Below are 24940 nucleotides of genomic sequence, written 5' to 3' on the forward strand. Positions count from 1 at the left end.
AAATTCTGTTGCTTTTACAGAAAAAAATATCAGCTGTGGTTACCAGAATAATTCTGCAAAAAAAAACAGTACAAATATAAACAACTTTACAGAAACAACGTGTAAATTTTACTGGTATTCAGTGTACAATAAATAATAACTGAATGTTAATTTACTGGTATTCAATGCACAATAAGCAAAATATGCATGTAAATTTTGCATAAATAATTAGTATAAAAGCAGCATCGTCCTGTTAAATTAGCAGTAAAGGACTATAATAGACTTCCAGATGAGATGAGTCAGGGTGGAAATCCAGAGTGAATTGTGTTACTGACCAGGTGTAGGCCTATCACACAATGGGGCGGAGCTCCACTAAAAGGGGGCGGGGCTCCCCTAAAGGGGGCGGGCTCATGTAAAGGGGGCGGAGCTCCCCTAAAAGGTGTCCGATTGGAAACAGTGCAATGCTGCAACACGTCCTACATAAATAATGATATTTTGAAAAATTAATTCAAAAATCTTCAAAATCGAGGATGCACACCTTCGTACCATGAGCAAGACACATACACACACACACACACACACACACACAGACGCTTCTTGCTTTTATAGATAGATAGATAGATAGATAGATAGATAGATAGATAGATAGATAGATAGATAGATAGATAGATAGATAGATAGATAGATAGATAGATAGATAGATAGATAGATGTTGTGAACTCTCAAGAGGTGCACCAGTGTTACTTGGTACAAATACAGGAATATAGAGTTTAAATTGAAAAAAAAAAGTGTGTTTTGTGGAGCTGGATGCGGTAAAATGGAAACTGGTATGATCAACTTGTCGTGTATTTTTAAATTTAGTCAAATAAATCTATCTGTGTCCTTTGAAATCAAATTAAAAGATCATTAATCGTTAATTCTCCCCTAATGCAAATGACATTTGACTTAATTTAGTAATACAAACAGCATAAAAAATACAATTTGTTACATGTCCATTGTTTTATTAAGTTGATAACTTATTTCAAAAAGTTGATCAAAATTAAAAATGAAGAAAGATGTCTTAACTCGGAGATATATTGATTTTGGATAAGCATTTCTGCCTTCGCTTAACAAGGAACAGTATTAAGGTAATGAAACACAATATTGTATTACAATATGTCAGACTTATGTGAAATAAGTTGCTTATATATTATAAAATTGAGGTAACAATGTGCATGGACTTTGCTGAGTAGAAATAAAGTAAAATAAAGGAGTTATAGCAACTTAAATAGAGTCATTTGACCACTTGAGTTGGTTCAACATAATTAAACTAATCATGCTGGTTGTAACTAGACTATTTGAGTTATTTCAGCTATAAAAGTCTCATTGGAAATACTCAATAATGTCTAAGTTGGAATTACTTAAAAAGATAAATGCAAATTGTTACAACAATTTTTTTAAGTTGAGCCAGTGTCATTTTTTTTGAGTGTAGTGTTGGGGCGTAGAGTTGACCATGAAGGCAACGTTTCCCTTATCTGGGTCTGTTCCAGTAGCAGTAACAAGAGTCTTTTCACACACACACACACACACACACACACACACACACACACACACACACACTCTGACTTATTGTGCATGTGGTGTCAGTTGACCAGGACAGCAGCAGGAGTAGTGGTAGAGAGCTCGTGTGTCAGAGCTGAGAAGTTAAAGCTTTATTATCACATCACACAGGCTGAGATGCTGCCAGTTTAAACCATGAACTAGCTACATCTGAGGGTCTGCTGGTTTATGTTAACAAATAGTTAAATAGTTATATATAATATATATATATATAATATATAATAGTTAAAGCCCCTTCTAGTTATATTCTGATCATTTAACACTGTAGAGCAGGGGTCTCAAACTCAAATTACCTGGGGGCCGCTGGAGGCAGTATCAGAATGACCAAAGTGACCAGTGACCAAAAAAAGACACAAAATTACAAAAAGACACAAAATTATTTTAAAAAAAGACACTAAATGACAAAAATACACAGAATTACCAAAAAAGCCACAAAATGACAGAAAAAAAACGAAATTACTAAAAAAAAAGACACAAAATGACCCAAAAAATACACAAAATTACTAAAAAAAAAAACGAAATTTCTTAAAAAAGACACAAATTATAAAAAAGATACAAAATGACAAAAATACACAGAATTACCAAAAAAGACACAAAATGACCAAAAAAGACACAAAATAACAGAAAAAACGAAATTACTTAAGAAAGAAACAAAATGACCCCAAAAAACACAAAATTACTAAAAAAAAAAGACACAAAATGACCAAAAAAGACACAAAATTACCAAAAAATACACAAAATTACTTAAAAAAAAAAAAAAACTAAATTACTTAAGAGGACACAAAATGACCAAAAAAGACACAAAATTATGAAAAAAGATACAAAATTACAAAAATACACAGAATTACCAAAAAAGCCACAAAATGACAGAAAAAACGAAATTACTTACAGAGCTAACTGTTAGCTTGTTAGCACATACACACTGTACTGCTACAGAGCTAACTGTTAGCCTGTTAGCACATACACACTGTACTGCTACAGAGCTAACTGTTAGCCTGTTAGCACATACACACTGTACTGCTACAGAGCTAACTGTTAGCCTGTTAGCACTGTGCTACTGTGCACCTCGTTCTGCGACGCCGGACTTTTTTGGTAATTTTGTGTCTTTTTAAAATAATTTTGCGTATATTTTTTTTAGTAATTTTGAGTATTTTTTGGTAATTTTGTGTCTTTTTAAATAATTTTGTGTCTTTTTTGGTAATTTTGTGTCTTTTTGAAAATAATTGTGTGTCTTTTTTAGTCATTTTGTTTCTTTTTTAAGTAATTTAGTTATTTTCCTGTCATTTTGTGTCTTTTTTTGTTGTAATTTTGTGTCTTTTTTGGTAATTTTGTGTCTTTTTGAAAATAATTTTGTGTCTTTTTTAGTCATTTTGTTTCTTTTTTAAGTAATTTAGTTATTTTCCTGTCATTTTGTGTCTTTTTTTGTTGTAATTTTGTGTCTTTTTTGGTAATTTTGTGTCTTTTTGAAAATAATTTTGTGTCTTTTTTAGTCATTTTGTTTCTTTTTTAAGTAATTTAGTTATTTTCCTGTCATTTTGTGTCTTTTTTTGTTGTAATTTTGTGTCTTTTTTGGTAATTTTGTGTCTTTTTTTAGTCATTTCGTGTCTTTTTTAGTCATTTTGTTTCTTTTTTAGGTAATTTAGTTATTTTCCTGTCATTTTGTGTCTTTTTTTTTTGTAATTTTGGTGTCTTTTTTAGTCATTTCGTGTCTTTTTTTGTTATTTTGATACTGCCTCCAGCGGCCCCAAGGTAATTTGAGTTTGAGACCCCTGATGTACATCTTGCATGTAGAAAATGAATGGCTGATGATAAAGTGAATGTGGTAACTGGGTCATGTGAGCATGTCAGCTGCATGTTGGCGCACATGCGCTGACAGGATGTTGCATGAAAAAAAAAAAAAAAAAATCATTTTTCATAATGTGGGAAACTGACATTTTAGCTGGCAGTCATTCCCATCCATCCGCTGTCAGTGTCAGCAACCAAAGCCATATGCTGTCAACGCGCTCCCTCTCAGTGCGCCTGCGCTCCTCCTCCTCCTCCTCCTCCTCCTGTAGCTGTGGCCCCGTTCTCCACCTGACAGCTCATCGGAAGCCATGCACACAGCCGAGCCCCGGGCTTCTCACCACCACCACAGATAAATAACGGGCCGTGCATGCAGCTGTGTGTGCGGGGAGTCCGGGCTGGACAGTGACCAGAGCATCCCGCTCCTCTCGGCGCCATGGAGCGCTCCTGATCCCGGCAGGACGCGCCGAGAGCTCAGCCATTCTTCCCCTCGTCACATCTCGGATCTGTTTGGATATTTCGAGGCCTGACCATGTCTGCGAGAGAGAAGGGGGTCCTGACCAAAGACAGCGTCAGCCTGCTGCCCTGTTTCTATTTCGTAGAGGTGGGTTCACGCTGCATGCTTGTTGTCATCCGAAGACGCACTTTATCCTCCTCCAGCAGCGCCAGGATGGGGTCTCATGTGGTCTCATGTGGTCTGATGGGGTCTGATGTGGTCTCATGTGGTCTGATGCGGTCTGATGTGGTCGTGTAAAACTCTGTATGTATTAGGGTTACTAGGATCGGCTTCTTATGACGTGTATTTTTTGGGTCATTTTGTGTCTTTTTTAATAATTTTGTGTCTTTTTTTGTCATTTGTGTCTTTTTTTTTATTAATTTTTTTTTTTTTTTGTAATTCTGTGTATTTCTTGTCATTTTGTGTCTTTTTTAATAATTTTGTGTCTTTTTTTGTCATTTGTGTCTTTTTTTTAAATTAAATTTTCTTTTTTGGTAATTCTGTGTATTTCTTGTAATTTTGTGTCTTTTTTGGTAATTTTGTGTCTTTTTAAAAATAATTTTGTTCTTTTTCAAATAATTTTGTGTCTTTTTTTATTAATTTTGTGTATTTTTTTGTCATTTGTGTCTTTTTATTGATTTTGTTACTTTTTTTTGTAATTTTGTTACTTTTTTTGTAATTTTGTGTATTTTTTTTGTAATTTTGTGTCTTTTTAAGTAATTTAGTGTTTTTCAGTCATTTTGTGTCTTTTTTGGTCATTTTGTGTCTTTTTAAAAATAATTTTGTGTCTTTTTAAAATAATTTTGTGTCTTTTTTTAGTAATTTTGTGTATTTTTTTGTCATTTGTGGGTTTTTTAAATTAATTTTGTTTCTTTTTTTGGTAATTTTGTGTATTTTTTTGTAATTTTGTGTCTTTTTAAAAATAATTTTGTGTCTTTTTAAAATAATTTTGTGTCTTTTTTTTGTAAATTTGTGTCTTTTTTATTAATTTTGTTTCTTTTTTGGTAATTCTGTGTATTTTTTTGGTCATTCTGTGTCTTTTTTAAGCAATTTTTGTATCTTTTTTCGTAATTCTGTCTTTTTTTGGTCATTTTGTGTCACTTTATCCCCCTCCAGCAGTGCCAGGATGGGGTCTGATGTGGTCGTGTAAAACTCTAAATGTATGAGGGTTACTAGGATCGGCTTCTTATGACGACCAGCGTTAATATGACTCGACTGATACTATTTTTTTGATATGTAGGTCACAGAGAATAATGTCAACATGATACCATAGTCTCTCTAAAAGCCTAAATCATCTGTTATCTGTTATGGCTGGGTCACCAAAGACATGCATTGCTGCTTTTTGTATTAATCTCTATATGTTTCTTCTGTATGAATATGCTGTTATATGTCCAGGGAATATGGTGTTGTGGTGCTGTTCCCACAGTGAACTATTGGTGTAGTAGTAGGTTAGTTGGACCAACATACTGTCTACATTCACATTAATAGACGGAGAAATTGGTCTTTTGGAACAAAGACACGTTGAAGGAAGAACATGTAGACAGAGACGCTTTTTTGTTGTTGTTGTTTTATTACATTTCCAACATACCAGACATTTATTATTATTAGGGCCACCGGGCAAAAGCCCCGAGCACTATTGTTATACTGTGGATTTTTTCTTCTTCCTCTTCCCCATATTAAAAACGCAGGAAGATTTCTGTAGAAAGGCATATTTAACCGTTTTTCAGATCGCTCATACAAAGCTATTTCTTCATTTTTCTTCACAAAAAACATATGTAGACGTTCAGGAAGAACTCAGGACGCTCAAAGTGAAGGTGGATCAATGATAGGTATTATGGTTTTGCCAAAAATGCTTTCTGTTCGAGGCCAGAAATTCCAGTCTGTCCACCTCTGGCTGCTGTCACTGTGCCGGAACATTCTACAGCGGCAGTTGATTCTGTTGATTGCTCTGCTCTGATTGCCTTTGATCCTTTGATGTGATTACAGTTACAGATACACACACACACAACTGCGCGCGTAACCGTGCACACTCCTCCAGATACACGTTTCACACACACACACACACACACACACACACACACACACACATTTTGAGGTTAAAGGTCATAGGTCGCTGTATAAATAAATACTTGAAAAGGAATGCTTGTTGTAGTTGTGCTCCTTGTATATTATATAGTATCATAACATTACTAGTATTAATTGTTTGAAATCTCTGAAGAATATCATCATAGTGTACACACACCGGCAGTAGCCCCCGTGGCCCTTTCAGAATTTCCCCAGAGGAAATGTTCTAGTTATTATTTTTATTATTATTATTATTATTATTATTATTAATATTATTATTATTATTCCTTGTGATCACAGATTCAAACATATATTTTGACCATAGTTGCATTTAACTCTGGAAATGGCTGCAGCATCAACACATGACTTTGTATTTTATTTTATTTTTTTAGTTGTTTGTTAGTCTCAGCGGACTTCTAAATGGCAACCGTGGTTTTCAATATTGGACAAATCAACCAGACTCCACCTCTGATGTCTGAATGTTGAACGGTTGATCTGAAAAATTAAAAATAGGCTGATTAATATCAAACATTTAAATTCAGATTGCATGCAGCTTGTGGTGACAGTCACTTGTTCCCCTGCTGTGCTCTTTATGCATGCTCTAATTCACCACTGGCCCGTGGCTCTCCAATCAAACTGGCATCATATATTATATATTATAGAGCTGCCTCTACTACTACCATGGTGGTGATGGAGGCTGTTGGAGTGACTGCAGCATTACCAAGCATTCCTTGGATAGGGGATTCCCTTGATTTTCTATTGTTTTTAGAACCTTTCAGTTCCATTTCACTGCACTCTGACTACAATTAATGTGCCTGAACAAAGAAATGTCAGCCTTGAGCTTTTTCAATCTACTACAGCAGGGGTCTCAAACTCAAATTACCTGGGGGCCGCTGGAGGCAGTATGACAATGACAGAAAAAAGACAAAATGACAGAAAAAAACAATACATTACTTAAAAAAGACACAAAATTACTAAAAAGACACAAAAATACAAAAAAGACACAAAATGACTGAAAAAAACAATAAGTTACTTTAAAAAAAACACAAAATGACCAAAAAATACACATAATTACCAAAAAAAGACACAAAATTATTATAAAAAGACCCAAACTGACCCAAAAAAGACACAAAATTACCAAAAAAAGGCACAGAATTACCATAAAAGAAACAAATTTACCAAAAAAAGACACAGAATTACCAAAAAAAGACACAAAATTACCAAAAAAAGTAATTAAAGGGACCTTCCACACACAACATGGTAAAGTGCCATTCATATAAAACTCACATTAAACTTTCATATCAAGGTGGGGGCCACAAAATATCATCACGAGGGCCACAATTGGCCCGCGGGCCTCGAGTTTGAGACCCATGCACTACAGCTACTGTTCACTGACACAAACATCAGTGAGCATTTAAACTAGGCCAGCGCTGAAAGTTAATTCTGCTCTGTAAACTTCAGCACTTGTGCATATAATCAGGCCCACTCAGGCTCTCTCTCTGAGTGGCTGGTGGTCAGGGAGCTGAGGTGGTGGCCCCTTCAGCTAAGACTGTGATTCCTAACAGGGGGGGCCCGACCCCCCCAGGGGGCCGCCAAAGATCCACGGGGGGTTGCGGAGCCCTCTTGATTTTAAGGGATGTAATAAATCTAATGTGTTAAATATAGATGAGTCAGCATTTAATTCATTAGTGGGACAAAAACAACTAAATAAGGGCTACTAATAAGGGCTAATAAGGGCCTCACCTAGTGGTAACCTCACCTAGCGGTAACCTCACCTAGTGGTAACCTCACCTAGAGCTAACCTCACCTAGTGGTAACCTCACCTAGTGGTAACCTCACCTAGAGCTAACCTCACCTAGTGGTAACCTCACCTAGAGCTAACCTCACCTAGTGGTAACTTCACCTAGCGGTAACCTCACCTAGTGGTAACCTCACCTAGTGGTAACCTCACCTAGAGGTAACCTCACCTAGTGGTAACCTCACCTAGAGCTAACCTCACCTAGTGGTAACCTCACCTAGAGGTAACCTCACCTAGAGGTAACCTCACCTAGTGGTAACCTCACCTAGTGGTAACCTCACCTAGCGGTAACCTCACCTAGCGGTAACCTTTCCTAGTGGTAACCTCACCTAGAGCTTACCTCACCTAGTGGTAACCTCACCTAGAGGTAACCTCACCTAGTGGTAACCTCACCTAGCGGTAACCTCACCTAGTGGTAACCTCACCTAGAGCTAACCTCACCTAGTGGTAACCTCACCTAGTGGTAACCTCACCTAGAGCTAACCTCACCTAGTGGTAACCTCACCTAGAGCTAACCTCACCTAGTGGTAACCTCACCTAGCGGTAACCTCACCTAGTGGTAACCTCACCTAGTGGTAACCTCACCTAGAGGTAACCTCACCTAGAGCTAACCTCACCTAGTGGTAACCTCACCTAGAGGTAACCTCACCTAGAGGTAACCTCACCTAGTGGTAACCTCACCTAGTGGTAACCTCACCTAGCGGTAACCTCACCTAGCGGTAACCTTTCCTAGTGGTAACCTCACCTAGAGCTTACCTCACCTAGTGGTAACCTCACCTAGAGGTAACCTCACCTAGTGGTAACCTCACCTAGCGGTAACCTCACCTTGCGGTAACCTCACCTAACAACAGAAACACAGAGCTAATGGAAAAATGGCGAAGTGTCAGGGAGACCAGAATGCGGAATATCTCAAAAAGAAAAAGAGAGGGTACCATGAAAGTCACATTGAGTTCGGCTTCATAGAAACAATAGACGATGGGGGGGGGCGCCAAAGTTTACAATTTTAAAAATGTGGGTCCCTCAAGAAAAAGGTTGGGAACCACTGAGCTAAGGAGTCTGAGTATTAATTTTTAATTAATTAAAAAAGACACAAAATTACCAAAAAAAGACACAAAATGACTTAAAAAAGACAGAAAATGACCAAACAAAGACACAAAATGACCAAAAAAAAAGACACAAAATGACTAAAAAGGACACAAAATTACCAAAATTGTTACGCTAAACACACAAGACACAAGTAAAATGGAGTCCCACTAGAATAAAAACCAGAGTTGATGACAGGATTTTGTAATTGTTATTTTGTGTCTTTTTCAGTAATTTTGTGTCTTTTTTGGTCATTTTGTGTCTTTTTTAAGTAATTTCGTTTTTTTTTTTAATTTTGTGTCTTTTTTGGTCATTTTGTTTCTTTTTTTTAGTAATTTTGTGTCTTTTTTTTAGTAATTTTGTGCCTTTTTTTAGTCATTTTGTGTCTTTTTTCAGTCATTTTGTTTCAGCTGCAGATATGATCTGTGTTTCTTACTTTAGACGTGCAGTGAGTCTCCACTGTGACGCCTCGGGCTGCTTTTCCTTCACAGTGTAACAAATGGAAGCATGAGGAGGGTTGCACTTCCTTTATCTAGAGATGGGTGAAAACAAGAGATTAAATCACATCATTGTAGGGAGAGGGACATGGACATTAGCCTAGATAAAGGGCTCTCAAACTCGCAGCCCGCGGGCCAATTGCGGCCCTCATGATGATATTTTGTGGCCCCCACCTTGATATGAAAGTTTAATGTGAGTTTTATATGAACGGCACTTTACCGTGTTGTGTGTGGAAGGTCCCTTTAATTACTTTTTTTGTCATTTTGTATCTTTTTTTGGTAATTTTGTGTCTTTTTTTAATAACTTTGTGTCTTTTTTTATTATTTTTGTGTCTTTTTTTGTAATTCTGTCTTTTATTGTTGATTTTGTGTCTTTTATTAGGAAATTTATTTTTTTTTCTGTCATTTTGTGTTTTTTGTTTATAATTTTGTGTCTTTTTTGGTAATTTTGTGGGTTTTTTATAATGTTGTGTCTTTTTTGGTAATTCTTTTTTTTGTGTTCATTTTGTATCTTTTCTTAGGAAATTTAGGTTTTTTTTCATCATTTTGTGTCTTTTTTTGGTCATTTTGTGTCTTTTTTAAATAATTTTGTGTCTTTTTTGGTCAATTTGTGTCTTTTTGTGTTCATTTTTTGGTCAATTCGAGCCCTTTTTTGCTTAATTTTACAAATTTTTTTGGTCATTTTGTGTCTTTTTTGATCATTTTGTCACCTTTCTGCTGTTTCTGATCACAACCCCTGTCCTGGTTGTGACTGCAGAGCTTCAATTAGCTTAATGTTTTGTTTTTTTTTAAACTTTGAGGAGTGCAGCGGGACACATGGAGGCTGAGTGGAGTGTGTGTATTATGCACTGGGAATGACTGACAAGAGTAACATTGAGCAGATTATGGATAAGAATACCCTGCGTTGCGTAGCAACAGAGCATTGTCTGCATTTTGTTTTTGGTTCACAACACCTTTATGGACCAAAAAAACAATGTGTCCTTTTTGGTCATTTTGAGTCTTTTTTGGTCATTTTGAGTATTTTTTGGTAATTTTGTGTCTTTTTTTGGTAATTTTGTGTCTTTTTTTAATCATTTTGTGGTCAATTTGTGTCTTTTTTGGTAATTTTGTTTCCTTTTTTTGTCATTTTATGTCTTTTTTTTGTCATTTTGTGTCTTTTTTGGTAATTTTGAGTCTTTTTTTGGTCATTTTGTGTCTTTTTTAAATCATTTTTTGGTAATTTTGTTTCCTTTTTTTGTCATTTTGTGTATTTTTTTGTCATTTTGTGTCATTTTGTTTGGTCATTTAATCTTTTTTGGTCATTTTGTGTCTTTTTTTGTCATTTTGTGTCATTTTGTTTGGCCATTTAATCTTTTTTGGTCATTTTGTGTCTTTTTGTAGTAATTTTGTGTCTTTTTTTTGTCATTTTGTGCCTTTTTTTGGTCATTTTGATACTGCCTCCAGTGGCCCCCAGGTAATTTGAGTTTGAGACCCCTGCAGTAGAGTGACCCTGCATGAAGCCAGACTAATTTGGATCGTACAGGTTGTTTTTTCAGAAAGAAACCTGGAGACTTGGCTCAAGCCTGTGTGCTCCAGAATGTTTGAGTGGTCGGAGTCAGAAAGGTCTGTAGTTTTCCACCTTTTCTGGCTGATTCTCATGAAGCCAGTCTAAGTTCTGTCTGTGACGATTATAAGGACATACTTTATTAAACTAAATATATTTCACTTTTATATGAATGAACAATATAGCCATAATGAGGCACAATTCATTGTTTTGTGTTAAAATTATATTTTCTATATTTTTAAACATATTTTTGATTCACAAATTCATTACTGTAATGCGTCCAGATATAAAATGTCATGTTTTCCCCCAAACTTATATAGAATAAATATTTAATACACTTTATAAAAATGAATATATATTTGTTTAAAAATGTATAATTTAACATAATTGTTTTTAACAATGTATAAATAACAAAATCTGAATGAAAATTTATGAGAAAAAATGGTTAAATGTTACGGTAATGATAAAATTTCATTAAAATATCTGTATATTTTATTAAAATACATGTTGGTGATACCAGCTAGCCTTGAGCATATTTAAGTGCTTGCTAAAGAAAAAAAACAAACAATAGAAACCTTTTGTTGTTTATTTTTTAATTTAAAAATGTGTTACGGTAATGAATTTTGCTCACAGTGTCTCTAAAAATGTCAGAAAATACCTTCGTTTTTTTAGAAATAGATTATAAATTCAAATTAAACAGTGACTTTAGATTGTATATGTTATAAAGGGTAAAAGAAAATATGTATTCAATGCTCTTGGGTTTTTGCTATGAGCTGTATTGATTGCGGATAAGCGGTTAAGGTGAATGAATGAATGCATGAATGTACCATGTTGATGAGAATCACCCACACTGTAAAAAAGGTTTGTAGAAATAACAGTAAAACTCTGTCAAATACATCAGAAATAGGGCATAAAATGAAAAATTGTATATCACCGTATTAGACACTTTTAATTACCGTAAATCAAAGAATAGCGCGAAACTTTTACTTTTTTCTGTCATAAACTGGAAGAAACACACAGGTTTTTAGGTAAAATATAACATTTTCATACAAAATTTTTGGAGAAATACCATGATGTGTGAATGAATGACACAATAACCTTAAAAATAACAGGATTATTCAGTCTAAATTACAGTTTTTGCTGATATTTCCATTTAAATTTGGAATAGAAAATCCACTCACTGTAATTTTTACGGTGAAGTTCTGGCAACCACAGCTGCCGGTATTTTACCGTAAATTAAACAGATTATTTTTTACAGTGCAGATAGTGTCTTTGCGTGTGACACAAACAGAGAGAATGAAGGCAGGAGAATAAAAAGAGAGAGAGAGAGAGAGGAGGCTGAGTGTTAGCAGATGTAGGGCAATGGAGCATCTCTGCTGAGCTGAACTCTCCCAGAGGAGCCGAGGCTTTTTAGAGAAAGAGAGCGTAAGGAATACTGAGACATTCTGCTCCTGGATTTATTTCTCTGCTTCTCCTCCATTCTGGCTGTTTGCTCTACCAGCCTCCAGTAGATCCATTCATCACTGCCACTGAAATCAGACTTTTAGTTTATAAGGCAGTCAGTCAGACAGACAGCCATCCAGATGGTAAAGCCCCATCAAATGGCCCAAAAAAGACACAAAATGACAAAAAAAAAAGACAAAATGACTTAAAAAAAAGACACAAAATGACAAAAGAGAGACAAAATGACAAAAAAAAAAAACATAAAATTAAGCAAAAAAGGACTCAATTGAAAAAAAAAAATGACCACAAACAGACACAAAATGACCATAAAAAACACAAAATGACCAAAAAAGAAACAAAATTACCTAAAAAAGACACAAAATGACCAAAAAGACACAAAATGACAAAAAAGACACAAAATGACCAAAACGACACAAAATTACCAAAAAAAGACACAAAATGACAAAAAAGACAGAATGACCAAAAAAGACACAAAATTACCAAAACGACACAAAATGACCAAAAAAGACACAAAATGACAAAAAAATTACATAAAATGAAGCAAAAAAGGACTCAAATTGACAAAAAATGCCCACAAAATGACAAAAAAAGACACAAAATAACCAAAAAAAGGAAACAAAATGACCAAAAAAAGACACAAAATGACAAAAAAGACACAAAATATAAAAAAAAGGAAACAAAATGACAAAAAAAGACACAAAATGACCAAAAAAAAGATACAAAATTACCATAAAAGAAACAGAATGACCAAAAAGAGACACAAAATTACAAAAAAAAGACACAAAATGACCCAAAAAAGACACTAAATGATCAAGAAAGACACTAAATTACCAAAACAAAGACACTTATTGACCAAAAAAGACACACAATTATCAAAAAAAGACACAAAATGACCAAAAACAGACATTACGTGACCAAAAAAAGACACTTAATGACCAAAAAAGACACTAAATGACCAAAAAGAGTAAAATACATGAACACTTTAACACAGTGGAGACAGAGCTGACTTCCAAAATGATTTGGCGACCCCCAGAAATCATCTCGGGACCCCAATTGGTGCCGACCTGCACTGTAAGGTCTCCTGCTGAAAAGATGTGCTTCCGGTATGCTCGCTTTTATTTTGAAAGGCTTCAAATCAACTTCCGGTCCTGACAGTGCAGGTCTGCAGCCAGACTCCATGACTGTCGGTGCTTTTGGCCCGTCACCCAACTAAAAAATAACCGCCAGCCAAAGCCCACTGGAGCCTGCTTTCCATTTTTATACATCTATTATTCAAACTGCACGGTCTCTTACAAACAAATGGGAGCCAGTGGAGGGATTATTATACTCTTAGATGAGTGTTGTACAGCAGAAGGACGAACACTTTATCCAAATATAAACACCCACAGAAGTTAGTGCACAAGACAGGAAATTAAGTCTACATTCCAACTACACCATGACAAAACACAATGCTATAAAGTAAAGTATAGAAACAATGAACGCCGTCCAAGCATCAAACTCATTGAGCACTTAAGAATATAACAAATGCATGAATTGCTCATTGCTGGAAAGCCAAACTTGCCCCCAGTAGGATGTGAAGCCTTTGTATCCCTGAGCAGTTGACCCATAGACTACCGTATTCCCTCAAATAGTAGCCGGGGCTTCCATTAATAAAAAATCAGTTTGGGACCCGGCTAATAATAGGGGCAGGCTATTATTTGAAGGAGGCTTTTATAAAAAAAAAAAAAAAATCAGAGCAGCTCTGACCGGCACTTTTTAGAGTGTTTTACACAGCGCATTGTAGCCAGTTACCAAGATGTCGGCCATATTGGAAGTACTGGGATGTAAACAAACAATGAACAGCTGAATGTTCATTTGAAGCAGGATTTAAAATGTCTAAACTACTAAAAAGCCCAGAAGAACGTGTGTAAACAGCCTCGACTTTACAGAGAATGACTAGGACAGCAGGAGAAACAACCATATTTACCTACAGTACTAACTCGTGTGGAGAAACTTCTAAATACAGGTGTTGTGTTGAAATCTGTTACCGTCAAATGATGTTTCCTGAATGGTGTTCTCCGTAGCATCACCTCCGCGGTTGGAGTTAGGATTTAAGTTTAAGGTTAGGCCTTGTAGAGAGAACTGTTTGGGGTTCAGGTCAACTTGGGCTCATGTTAACAACTTAAAGGAGGACTGGTTGGGGTCAGGGGTCAGGTTGGTGCAGGTTAAGGTAAGGGGGACACATATCGACGGGGGAACGGACTTTGACATAACACCGGTAAGACACCCGGCTCATAAAAGAGGCCGGCTTTTATTTACTAACATTTTTTTACACCCGGTTACTAAATGAGGCCGGTCATTAATAGGGGCCCGGCTTTAAATTGAGGAAATACGGTATATAGAAATAATGGACATAGTCACCATGACGTAACCTGTTGGTTTGTGGCCCGTTTGAAGCATCGAGTTCAGCGTTACACTCGTCGCCATCTTGTGTCGCCATCTTGTGTCGCCATCTTGTTTCCGATACGGGGAGCAGACCATATTTGGACTGTGGGGCCATTATTTACACTATTAACATCAGATTGTCTTGAAGAAGATTTTTTACTAGTGATTGAGACCATAGTGTTGTCCTAAAAAAAAAATTCTGAGGTAATAAATCAAGTGAGAAGTTTTCTCATTTTGCATTGAAATGAATGGACAAAAATGTTTTTGCAGCCAAACTTTGCGCCCCCTGCTGGGATTTTCAGTAGAATGCAGCTTAAGGCACTTCCTGGTTTGCCTCCCTGCTCAGACCAGGAGGTTGCCGCTTGCTTCAAGAACAAGAGTGAATTTGGGGTTGGCTTCCGGTTTCGTTGGGACCAGGGTCATGCAAAATGAACACAAATTTGCAGTGCGTTAGGTAAATTAAGGGTTCACAACTTGACACCAAACCTTCTCTGGGGCGGGTTATGTTTGAGATAACAGATCAACACAGACAAAAGCTCCGCCTACTGATCAATCAGTTCTCTGGCAGAGAACCAGTCTCAAAGCCAATTAGACCGCCTATAACAGGGGTCTCAAACTCGTGGCCCGCGGGCTAATTGTGGCCCTCGTGACGATATTTTGTGGCCCCCACCTTGATATGAAAGTTTAATGTGAGTTTTATATGAATGTCTCTTCACCGTGTTGTGTGTTGAAGGTCCCTTTATTGCTCCAGCTGGAGCTTTGTTTACCTTGTTTCTATGACGACGTTAACAAAAAGAAAGGCAGCTGCTACCGGAGCGTTTATTATCTGCCGTGTTGTTGTTACCACAAGAAGTGGAAATGTTATGTAATGTCATTTTGTGTCTTTTTTTTTGGTAATTTTGTATCTTTTTTTTGGTAATTTTGTGTCTTTTTTAAATAATTTTGTGTCTTTTTTTGGTAATTTAGTGTCTTTTTTTTAGTAATTTTGTGTCTTATTTTAGTAATTTAGTGTCTTTTGTGGTAATTTTGTGTCTTTTTCTAATAATTTTGTGTCTTTTTTAGTAATTTTGTGTATTTTTTGGTAATTTTGTGTCTTTTTTTGGTAATTTTGTGTCTTTTTTTAAGTATTTTCGTTTTTTTCTGTCATTTTGTGTCTTTTTTTTTAGTAATTTAGTGTCTTTATTTGGTCATTTTGATACTGCCACCAGCGAACCCCAGGTAATTTGAGTTTGAGACCCATGGCCTCTAATGACATGCTGGTGATCAGCCAGAGCCACCTGAAGGTCTGCAAAAGAGCCAGTTCTGGATCTGAAAACAGATTTGTTAAAACACTTTCAGGTTTTTTTTTCTTGTAGCCATATAAACATCAATGTTTTATATTCATAAAAAGCTCAAACAGAGTTCAACATAGAAAAGATTGAATTTAATTTCAGCTCAAAAGTTCACTATATCGGTTGCCATATCGATTATCTGTAAAATTAAAGTAAAATGTAAAAAAAAATAAAGAGAATGACTTACTTAAACCACCAACAAAGGAAAAGAATCACGAGCCTGTGTAGAGACATTGTAGCGTATCAAATATGATTAGCTGATATTGGCCTCGGCAAATCACGCTGCACTTTTAAAAATAACAGGATGTGACATAAAATGTCCTGCAGAAATCTGCTTTGAAGTATGAAGAGTACAGTATTCCTCCCAGAGCAGCTTAATCTGCAGAGCATGAGCAGTGCGAGTGCTGACACCACTGACCTATATTCCTCATTTCCACGAGCGGAGATGCTGCTGGACGAGAGGTGAGGGAGCCAAGAAACCAGAGCGAGAGAGGGGGAGGGCCCCAGCGTGGAGCTTAGTGGGAGGCTGTGTCAACTGGTTTCAAGGTGGAAAACTCCAGCAGGATGCTTCCTGCATGCATGGAGCTTCATGCATTTATTCATCCACTTAAGATGCTATTCATAGCCTATACAATTTATAAGCATCCGTAGAGAAGCAGTAAAACGATACGACTTTTCTTGGCTGTCCTGATGCATTCACTGATGTGATTTTTATTAGGAATTTGGAAACACAAAGACTTTCATGTGACAAAATCCTGGAGGATGGATATTAAAAAGACTTATTTACAAAGTGGTACTCAAAGGAAACAACAAACACGGGAGGCAGTATCAAAATGACCAAAAAAAAGGACATAAAATTACAACAAAAAAAAGACACAAAATGGTAAAAAATTAATGACACAAAATGACTGAAAAAAACCTAAATTACTTAAAAAAAGACACAAGATGACCAAAAAAAGACACAAAATTGAAAAAAAAAAAGACACAAAATAACTGAAAAAACACTAAATTACCAAAAAAGACACAGAATTATTTAAAAAAGACACAAAATTATTAAAGAAGACACAAAATTACCAATAAAAGGCCACAAAATGACCAAAAAATGACACAAAATTACTAAAAAAAGCCACAAAATTACCACAAAATATCGTCACGAGGGCCACAATTGGCCCGCGGGCCGCAAGTTTGAAACCCATGTTATAGGCAGTCTAATTGGCTGTGAGACTGATTCTCTGCCAGAGAACTGATTGGTCAGTGTTGATCTGTTATCTCAAACATAACCCGCCTCAGAGAAGGTTTGGTGTCAAGTTGTGAACCCTTAATTAACCCTTAATTTACCTAACGCACTGCAAATTTGTGTTCATTTTGCATGACACTGGTCCCAACAAAATCGGAAGCCAACCCCAAATTCACTCTTGTTCTGGAACCAGTCGGCAACCTCCTGGTCTGAGCAGGGAGGCAAACCAGGAAGTGTTTTTTTTGGTAATTTTACATCTATTGTTGGTCATTTTGTGTCTTTTTTTAGTCATTTTTACATCTATTGTTGGTCATTTTGTGTCTGTACATCTCAAAAAAATAGAATATCATGAAAAAGTTCAATATTTTTTGTCAATCATTTCAGAAAGTGAAAAAGCGAATCCTTTTTTATTGATCTTATGTAATATTCAAATTTTCTGAGTTTTGTGTTTCCATTCTCTCTAAGCCAGAATCATCAAAATTACAAGAAAAACAGGCTTGAAATATTTCACTCTATGTGTAATGAATATAATGTCTTCATACATCATATACTGTCTTGTATAATAATACATTTTATTCACTTTCTGTAATAATTAACAAAAAATATTGAAGTTTTTCCCGATATTCAAATTTTTTCAGATGTATCTGTACTAGATGAGACCTCTCTCACTTTGTAATGAATACAGGAGGGAAGGAAAGATATCCAGGATGGGAAGAGAGGAAAACTAGTGTGTTAGTGTGTAACCCCTGGCAGAAATGTGACACACAAAGGAAAGGAAGTCAGGAAACAGAGGCCCTCTGTGTGGGGCTCCTAGTTGGGCCCCCCTCCATCACGTTGCTCTACTTAGCATTAGCTGAGTGAGCAGCTCCTGCCACTGTGTACCAGTGAATCAGGCTATTAAGCTGTATGATGAAGCCTGTGATGCTCTAGACCAGTTAGTTGTCAACCTTTTTGAGTCTCGACCCCCAATCTAACATCATGTTGTCTCACTGAACAGAATCTCACAGTTCAGATCAGACAAACTCAGTTGATACGACGAATTTTGGACAGATGATGAAGAAAAACAAACAAAAATGAAATAAAAATACATAATATTAAGCAAAAAAGGACTCAAATTGACCACAAAATGACAAAAAAAATTGACCAAAAAAGACACAAAATGACCAAAAAAGAAACAAAATGACCAGAAAAGACACCAAATTACCAAAAAAGACAAAATTACCAAAAAAAGACACAAAATGACCAGAAAAGAAACAAAATGACCAAAAAAGAAATACAATTACCAGAAAAGACAAAATTACCAAAAAAGATACAAAATGACTAAAAAAAAGACACAAAATGACTAAAAAAAAGACACAAAATGACTAAAAAAAGAGACAAAATGACTAAAAAAAGACACAAAATGACCATAAAAAGACACAAAATGACCACAAAATGATCAAAAAAGACACAAAATGACCAAAAAAGACACAAAATGACCAAAAAAGACAAATTGATCACAAAATGATCAAAAAAAGGCACAAAATGATCAAAAAAAGACACAAAATGACCAAAAAAGACACAAAATGACAAAAAAAGACTCAAAATGACCAAAAAAGTCCCAAAATGACAAAAAAAAGATACAAAATGACCAAATAAACACAAAATGACCAAAAAAGACACAAAATGACCAAAAAGACTAAAACACATTAACACATGAACACTTTAACACAGTGGAGACAGAGCTGACTTCCAAAATGATTTGGCGACCCCCAGAAATCATCTAGAAAACGGCAATATAGGACGTTAATACAGGCAGCAAAATACGACTCACATTTAGACCAGTTAGTTCTCAACCTTTTTGAGTCTCGACCCCAAATTTAACATCATGTTGTCTCACTGAACAGAATTTCACAGTTCAGATCAGACAAACTCAGTTGATACGACGAATTTTGGACAAATAATGAAGCAGACAACAACTAAAACATCTCTCTGTCTGTGCATTTATATATATTTTTATATTTTATTGTTCCTTTTAATCTAAGTCCTTTGCTATCAGTGTAAAGGTCCATTCTGACCTCCTGAGTGTGTAACAGTCAGCTTCAAGCCAGAGACTCCTTGGAAAGTAACAACTTGATACTTTGGGATTTGTCAGAAAAGACACAAAATTACCCAAAAAAGAATCAAATTGACCATGAAATGTCAATTTGTGTTTTATGTTCATTTTGTGTCTTTTTTTTGTTCATTTTGTGTCTTTTTTTAGTCATTTTGTGTCTTTTTTGGTAATTTTGTGTTTTTTTTGGTCATCATTTTTTGCTTTTTTTGCTTCATTATTCGTCCAAAATTCGTCGTATCAACAGAGTTTGTCTGATCTGAACTGTGAGATTCTGTCCAGTGAGACAACATGATGTTAAATTTGGTGTCTTGACTCAAAAAGGTTGACAACTAACAGCGCTAAAGAACTTTGATTTGCCCAACTGAGAGATCCACTCGGCTCTATTACTCTAACTTTATTTCATGGCTGGGATTGAACTGCTGTGCTATGATTGGTCTTTTATGATTTGAGGACCCCAAGCTGGCTATAATAAACACCAACTAGCTGTTTCCAATTCCATTTTGTTGGAAATAAGTGGGATTCATACAGAAGATTGGAGCTGAGCTCAGTGGGAGCACTTAATGTTCATAAGAGCAATAAATTCCAATGCCAACTTCCACCATCCTCACCCCCTTAGGTCATGAAAACTATTTTCCATGCCTTCATGCCTCATTATCAAATCAAATTAGCATGCTCATTGAACCATAAGGTTATGGGGACATTCGTAACATTCACTGCCTGTTTTCTATTTATTTATTCATTGACAGGCTGGTATAGCACCTCCTGCCTCACACTGTAATAAATTATTCTGTAGTCATTTCATTTTGCTTAATATATTTGATCAAATGTATTAAATATAAAGGCGTCCTTGATTTTGAGGCAGTTGTTTAAGTAACTTTAATATAAAAATGTTTGAGATGGAATCTACTTATTTTGATCACATTAAATATAATCTTTATGTGTCTGTAATTCTAAATCAAGAGAATTTTGAATGAGTCCAACACAATAGAATTAGTCCGTTTTTAATTGACAGGCACTTCCTGTTAAGTTGTTATTAACTCAACTTGTAACGTAGTTAGATTTAATCAATAATATTGCGTGCAATCTGTTGCCTCAATTTTATTGAGTACACTGCAAAAAAAAGAAAAGTTGGGTGAACTCAAAATTTCAAGGCAACAAACTTCGATAAAGATTTTAAGTTGGACAATTAAACTAAATATTTTAAGTTTTGTTTTTGAGTTTGCTCAACTTTGAATTTAGATTTTTGTCAACTCAACTGTGAATTGTACTAACTTACAATTTTACATTGTAATAACTTTTATTCCTTACTTCTGCTAACTTCTGCAATGTGCTGAATTGGCACGATTGTAACGCCGCTATGAAATGTCAGCTAATGTTGTGACCACAATTTTGAGTTAGCATTGATACGCTAATGGCTACTCTTGTAGCTGTAACAAGCAGCGCCGCTAGCATGAGTTAGCCGCTAGCATCACTTAGCCGCTAGCGTCAGTTAGCCGCTAGCTTTCGCTAATAAATTTCACCGCTTTCCTGCATTTCACAACAAAGAAATGTGTTAACTTTGCTAACAAAGAGTTAGCAGAACTATTGTCCCTTGTTGTGAACCCCAACTTAAAGATATAAGTAACAACAACTCACCAACTTGTTTTTGAGCAGACAACTGGCTTCCTTTGTTGTGCTAACTTACATTATTGCCCTAAATGTCAATAATTTATATTTCCAAGTTTTACCAACTTAAATCACTGTTTTAGGCAAAAAAAATACAAGTTGGATTTTTTGCAGTGTAGCTATTGTTTATTTTATTTCTTTTACAGTGCAGTTGTTTATGACTTTGAACTCCTTTTCTCTCTCTTGTAGCTGTAACAAGCAGCACCGCTAGCATCAGTTAGCCGCTAGCTTTCGCTAATGAATTTCACAGTTTTCCGCATTTCACAACAAAGAAATAAGAGTTAGCAGAACTATATCCCTTGTTGTGAACCCCAACTTAAAGATACAAGTAACAACAACTCACCAACTTGTTTTTGAGCAGACAACTGGCTTCCTTTGTTGTGCTAACTTACATTATTGCCCTAAATGTCAATAATTTATATTTCTAAGTTTTACCACCTTAAATCACTGTTTTAGGCAAAAAAAAATACTTTTTTGCAGTGTAGCTATTGTTTATCTTTTTTTCTTTTTTTTACAGTGCAGTTGTTTATGACTTTAAACTCCTTTTGATGTTTTTTTTTCTTCCCGTCTTCTCCTGTTGTGTCCATGGATAGCTGCCGATCCTGGTTTCATCCGTGGTCAGTCTCTACTTCCTGGAGTGGACGGATGTGTTCAAGCCAGTGAAGTCCGGCTTCAACTGCCACGACCGCAGTCTGAGTCTTCCCTACATCGACCCCAACCATGAGGTCATCCCCCTCCTCATGTTGCTCAGCCTGGCTTTTGCCGGACCCGCCATCACGGTAAGGATCCATTGCATCAGCAGCATCTGAGCCTAAAGTTATTGGCCCTCATTTATCAAACGAGCGTAGAAACGAGCGCAGATCTGAGTGTATATTTCATCTTACGACAGGATCCACGTGTGATTTATCAAACGATCGTATCTCGCCAATAACATCGTAAAAATGATCGGCTGTTGATAAATGTGGCGGCTGGAAACAAGCGAAATTTAAATACCACGCTCTAATATATAACCGATTCAGAAGACTCGCCTTCAGAGTTTACGACACCGAAGGACGCAATACGGCCAAAAAGATAATTTTTTTTTACCCCCTAAAGTCAACTTTATTAGCAAAGTGTACCGTTACAATTAACAATAGGGACAATATAGACACATTACAGAAATACGCAGCGACAGAGGTTTATGAAATAAAAGTACTTAGAAATGATCGTACGCCCACTTTATGCTCACTTTATGTCGTACGCTCGTTTGATTAAATGAGGGCCAGTGGGTTTAGATCAGACCTGGGCATTGAGCGGCCCACGTGAGGTCACCCAGAAATTGGAAATCAATACAACCGCAGTGCTTTTATTTTGAAGGTGGTTTACGTATATGTGTCTGCATGCATACGCTCCTGGAAAGACTCGACTCTTTAACTCAGCTATTCTCAACCTTGGGGTCCCGACCCCAATTGGGGTCTCGAGATGATTTCTGGGGGACGCCAAATCATTTTGGAAGTCAGCTCTGTCTCCATTGTGTTAAAGTGTTCATGTGTTAATGTGTTTTAGTCTTTTTGGTCATTTCATGTCTTTTTTTGGTCATTTAATGTCTTTTTTGGTCAATTTGTGTGTGTTTTTTTGTCATTTTGTGTCTTTTCTGGTCATTTTGTGTCTTTTTTTGGTAATTTAATGTCTTTTTTGGTCAATTTGTGTGTGTTTTTTGTCATTTTGTGTCTTTTCTGGTCATTTTGTGTCTTTTTTTGGTCATTTAATGTCTTTTTTGGTCAATTTGTGTGTGTTTTTTTGTCATTTTGTGTCTTTTCTGGTCATTTTGTGTCTTTTTTTGGTCATTTAATGTCTTTTTTGGTCAATTTGTGTGTGTTTTTTTGTCATTTTGTGTCTTTTTTGGTCATTTTGTGTCTTTTTTTGGTCATTTAATGTCTTTTTTGTCATTTTGTGTCTTTTCTGGTCACTTTGTGTCTTTTTTGGTCATTTTGTTTCTTTTCTGGTCATTTTGTGTCTTTTTGGTAATTTTGTGTCTTTTTTTTGATAATTTTGTGTCTCTTTTTTTACTAATTTTGTGTATTTTTTAATAATTTTGTGTCTTTTTTGGTAATTCTGTGTCATTTTGTATCTTTTTTAAGTAATTTTGTTTTTTTTCTGTCATTTTGTGTCTTTTTTGGATCATTTTGTATCTTATTTGGATCATTTTGTGTCTTTTTTTGGATCATTTTGTGTCTTTTTTTGGTCACTTTGATGCTGCCTCCAGCAGCCCCCAGGTAATTTGAGTTTGAGACCCCTGTTCTACTGTGTTCATCAGATCAGACCCTTTAGACTTGTTCCATCTGGACTGCAATCACTCCTCTGAAGCTGAGCAATGAATTATTTCCTTATTCAAACTGCAGGGCATGTTAACAGTAACAGTAACAGTGAGCTCTTTTTTGGAGGAAAATCACAAGCTCAACTACATTTTGTGCTGACGAAAACCAGGCTGAACTTTAAATACTTTGTCTTCCTGTTTCAGATTGTTTCTGACATCTAATAGCACAGTCAGCCATTATCAACACATTGTAACGGTTTGACAGTGCCAAAAAATAAAATTTTTGGTATTTTGATTAGTCAAACCTACACAGGACCCATGCCTCCCCATGCATGGTCCCTACTAACAACCAGAAACCCTGTATGACCATTTTTGAAAAGGAGACCCATTAAACACAAAGCACACAGACCAGAATTTGCTTTTCAATGCAGGGTATTATACAGTTCAGTGCCCAATATTCAACCCATAGTTCAAACAACCAGAAGTAAAAATTTGTATTTTTCAAACCAGAAATAGTCCTCTTCGGGTACCAAATAAATAAACAAAATAATTCGTTTTTTGGAAATAAAAGTTGGTCAATCAAAACCCAAACTAAATGCTGTCTCCCACGTCTAATAGACTAATAGACTAATAGACTAATAGACTAATCGGATAATAAGTCGGAGAATGACCAGAGGGTTGAAGCCAGGAGTTTTCAGGAGCATGAGGATTATTCCATTAGTGAGAAGCGAACCCAACAACACATGACCACTGACTGAGAAAAAAGTGGTGGAAAAAGCAACTTTTTTCTCGCAGATTCTCCACTTTAAATCTCATAAATCTGCAAAAAAATTTATCATAGATTTTTGCCACTTTAATCTCGTAAACTTTTTTCTCTAAATATTACCGCCCTCCCCCGAGTCCGTATGTTTTTATGTACACATTCTGTCAGTATGTAATATCCTCCAATATTCTCCAGGGTTGAAATTTGGAATTTGCAAGTATTTCAATGAGTGCCCTATTAAGGGTTCATCTCTCTGATTAGCTCACAGAAATGGCAGACCCATTACCAGTGAATAAACTGATTCCATAGCAAGATCCCAAGTCATTTTTTTTGCAGAAGAGAACTAAACACACAGTGTTTTACCAAAAGATTACCATCTGAAGCCAAGATATAGATGTGCAGCAGAGCACGATGAGGGAAAACTCAACTCCAACTGATCAAAGCTATGAACATCTCACACAGTTTCCTTTTATTAGACAACAGAAACAGACTCCTCATATCAGCTGATACCAGAGAAGACCAGAGGCTTTACTGTCCTCGAGTCGCTGCTACAGAGCATTCAAACACTTTGACTGCCACTCTCCTTTAGAGCTGCCTTCAGGCTGGCGGGAAAACGATTTTGACTTTAGATAAAATGTATTTAAACTCAATTCACGTCCCTCTTGTAGAATCATAAGACCAGAGCTTCTTCCTTCATGGTCTCTCTCCACTGGTGGACGAGCACTTTGACAGTGTTCAGTTAATGACTAGACCAGGGGTCTCAAACTTGTGGCCCGCGGGCCAATTGTGGCCCTCGTGACGATATTTTGTGGCCCCCACCTTGA

The 24940-nt window shown here is 36.1% G+C and overlaps 1 protein-coding gene across 1 annotated transcript in view; it reads left to right on the plus strand.

Moving 5' to 3' along the window:
- Window positions 1-3527: 3527 nt before the first annotated feature.
- LOC131961972 (phospholipid phosphatase-related protein type 4) overlaps window positions 3528-24940 on the plus strand; it is a 36141-nt gene continuing 14728 nt past the window's right edge. Inside the window, exons 1-2 of the mRNA XM_059326910.1 lie at window positions 3528-3964; window positions 21651-21836. Of these exons, the coding sequence (XP_059182893.1) occupies window positions 3893-3964; window positions 21651-21836 (258 nt within the window). The 5' untranslated portion in view covers window positions 3528-3892. The remainder of the gene's footprint in view (window positions 3965-21650; window positions 21837-24940) is intronic.

This window comes from Centropristis striata, chromosome 23 (genome assembly GCF_030273125.1).
Source record: "Centropristis striata isolate RG_2023a ecotype Rhode Island chromosome 23, C.striata_1.0, whole genome shotgun sequence".
NCBI lineage: Eukaryota > Metazoa > Chordata > Actinopteri > Perciformes > Serranidae > Centropristis > Centropristis striata.